Source organism: Nannospalax galili, unplaced genomic scaffold, assembly GCF_000622305.1.
Source record: "Nannospalax galili isolate Female #2095 unplaced genomic scaffold, S.galili_v1.0 scaffold347, whole genome shotgun sequence".
Taxonomy (NCBI): Eukaryota; Metazoa; Chordata; class Mammalia; order Rodentia; family Spalacidae; genus Nannospalax; species Nannospalax galili.
In genome coordinates this window covers 73,070-76,336 of record NW_008355793.1, presented here as the reverse complement: position 1 = coordinate 76,336, position 3,267 = coordinate 73,070, and the positions used below count along the sequence as shown (strand labels likewise).

The window sequence follows — 3,267 nt, the reverse complement described above, 5'->3', positions numbered from 1 at the left end:
AGACAGTGGGCAGGATCTGTTTTACCAAGGTACTATTGTGGGGTAGAGAATCTTTGTCAGGCAGGTCAGGAGGGCAGGTGCAAGTTGTTGGTGGGGAGAGCCTGTGGAGATTTAAGAGGATTAGGGTTGTCTGGGATATGAAGATATTCCAGATATCTGAGGCAGAAGAGCAGGAGTTTCCATGGAGCAAAGACTAGAAGGGAGACAAGATACAGGGAGGAGAGAGGAGGTGTTCAGGTTTCAGGTGATTCAAGAAGCAATCATTTTATGTTATCATGACATTTAACTTTCAGCCAGGCTTGAATGCATAAAACCATCAGATACTCTTTTCTTTGAGATCTTATTCACACTGATATACACCAGTGGTGCCTTTAAAGCTCTGTAGGAATAAAAGGAATATATTTTCTTTTTCTCTATTCATGAGTGACCGCATAAAAAGAGGCATTGTCATATTTTGTCACTTTTCTCACTGACAAGACCTGAGTTGTCAGGCATTTCTCCCCTCTTTATTAGTGTCCACATAAAAGGTAGAGTCTATTTGGATTATTCATTCTTACCAATGCAATTTCTTTAATAATGTCCTATGACTTTTATGAATTCCTAAAACTAAATTAAGTGATTGGATTTTCATAAATCTTTCCTTAACTTAGGGAGGACAGGACAGATTGTGGTCACAGTATTTGGAACAAAAGAGCTGGAACTGACCTGGAAGCCTCCTCCCTGAAGACTAGCTGCCCTAGTTGGAGAGGATACTATGCAAGCTGCTAAGGGAGAAAAATCAATCAATGGTCCAGCCCAGCTGTAAAGCCAAATTTTGTGCTTTCAAATTTTTCATAGCAGATCAAAATCTGTCTTTTGGAATACTTTCATAGAACATCTTATAAAATTTCTGGGGACAGTTTCTTTTCTTATTTTTTAATCAAATTTCTTTAAAGTTATGATATTGAATATTTTTCAGAGATAACTGACCCATTCTTCAAACATTAGCTAAAAATACACAGTTAAATTTACATTATGAGACATCTAAATGAAATAATTAGAATTCATATGTACTTAAAATGAATGTATGTGCTACTTATCTGGTTATCTATTCAAAAATGTTTTATTAAGCATTTTATTGAGAAAATTCATGAGAATTATCCTAGTGAGAGAAGCCATAATAAATATAATTGTGTCTAGTAGTGTGGTTTTATCTTGTTTAAAAATGGGCATTTGAGATGGAGTGGTTAAACAATACATTTAATTAAGGTAGAAAAGCACCTACCATCAAAAGAGGATCATCTTTCACAATTCAGACAAAGAGGTTGAAATAAAAATTTTCTTAATTCTCCAACAGAGGATATGCAGTTATTCCTGTTCCAACTGGATTGGAATATATATTCTACATGACCTTGTTTTGGGATATATTCAAAGCAAGGCACCTATGTCATGATGAGCATCCTATTGAGTTGTACATTTATTTTAAACAGTATTGTATCCATCAGAAATGTGGCTGTATAAGTCAGTGTTTTATTTTATTAGTATATCTTTTGTGAAATCAACAACTTTGATAAATATATAGTGAGTCATAAATATTAGGTATTAAATTCTAAAAGTTAATGGTATTAAATTTTAATTCTATGTTTTTGCAAAATCATTTAGTCATAGCTTTTCAATACAGCTTACAAATGCTATAAAATTCTTCAAAACATAAAGCATATATTCCATGAGTATGAATGGATGTTAATACATCAAATAGCCATATTTTAATCCATAGAAATATTCAAAATAATACATTATAAAGTAATTATTTAGTTCATAATAGTAGAGGAAAAAGCAGTAGATAACTGGTATAATAAATATTTTCGTGGTTCTATCAATTTGGTAGTTGAAGTGTAAAACATACAAATCTAAGAAAAGTAGTGCATTTTAACAGTTTGACTTTCAGTGACACTCTAAGAGTAATCTAAACTGACCTTTCTAATCTTTTGGGATAACTAATTCTCAACATTATTTTCCTCACAGCTTCCTTTATCTGTTTGTTTCTTAGACTGTAGATGATAGGATTTAAGAATGGTGGAACAATTGTATAAAGTACAGACAGAATCATGTCCTGAACCAATTCTGAGAAGACTGGAGGTCTTAGATACACATAGACAGCAGAGCTAAAGTACATAGACACCACAATAATGTGAGGGACACAGGTGGAAAAGGCCTTTCTTTTCTCTTCTTTGCCTGGAAACTTCAACACAGTTGAAAATATGTGAACATAGGATATAGAAATAAAGATAAAGCAGCTACAACTAAAGAGGATGGCAGTGAGAAGAATTAAGAGTTTGTTGCTAAAGGTATCTGAACAAGAGAGCCTCAAGAGTGGAGGGATGTCACAAAAGAATTGAGGGATAAGGTTAGAGTGACAGAAGGACAGCTGGAATGTCTTCACAGTGTGTGAACCTGCTATGACAAGGCCAAGGAGTAGGGAAGCCAGAGTCATCTGAACACAGAATTTGTGGTTCATGATCACAGGGTAGAGGAGGGGCTGGCAGATGGCCACATAGCGGTCCTGGGCCATCACTGTGAGAAAGAGAATCTCTACACATCCACAAAACATGACTAAGAAGATTTGTGCAGCACAGCCCATCACAGAAATGCCCCTGTTGTTACTGAGAGAGTTGACACAGGCTTTGGGGACTGTGACAGAAACATAGCACACGTCTAAGATGGACAGATTCCTGAGGAAGAAGTACATGGGTGTGTGGAGATTGTGGTCAGTGGTACTAACCACGATGAGAGTTAGGTTCCCTAGGAGGCTACCCAGGTACATCAGCAGGAACAGCATGCTTATCAAGAGCCTGAGTCCCCATGTCTCAGCAAAAAATTCAAGGAGAAACCCATTCACCATGGTGGAATTGGTTATAGTCTGAAGCTGCAGGTTCATCTGAAAATGGAAAGTAATGAAACAGAAGCATAAAATAATAAATGAATAATTTTCCCCTTGACTTTACTTATTTCTATTCTCTAAAAGTGGCCTATACATGTGAAAAATCAATTGCTTCTTTGACCTGTACATACATTTACCATAGTAGTAGATTTTGTATGCAGAATTTAAGACGTATTGTGCAGTTCATCTAATGGTATGGCATAATTCTCATCATGGTTAATCAGTTTCTATAATAACATCCATCTCATGAAATTCAGTATCTTAAAAAAGATTAAATTGAATTTATATGGCACATTCCTAGAATAAATAAATTATTAGCATCTATCATGGATGGCTAGAGAATTTGG

The 3,267-nt window shown here is 35.3% G+C and overlaps 1 protein-coding gene across 1 annotated transcript; it reads right to left on the bottom strand.

Moving 5' to 3' along the window:
* Positions 1-1,945: 1,945 nt before the first annotated feature.
* LOC103750520 (olfactory receptor 14C36-like) lies at positions 1,946-2,917 on the bottom strand. The gene has a single exon (XM_008853623.2). The coding sequence runs from the start codon at positions 2,915-2,917 to the stop codon at positions 1,946-1,948; it is 972 nt and encodes a 323-aa protein (XP_008851845.2).
* Positions 2,918-3,267: the final 350 nt, after the last annotated feature.

Excerpts from the sequence above, each read along its gene's own strand:
- LOC103750520 (XM_008853623.2), bottom strand. The coding sequence starts at position 2,917 with ATGAACCTGCAGCTTCAGACTATAACCAATTCCACCATGGTGAATGGG.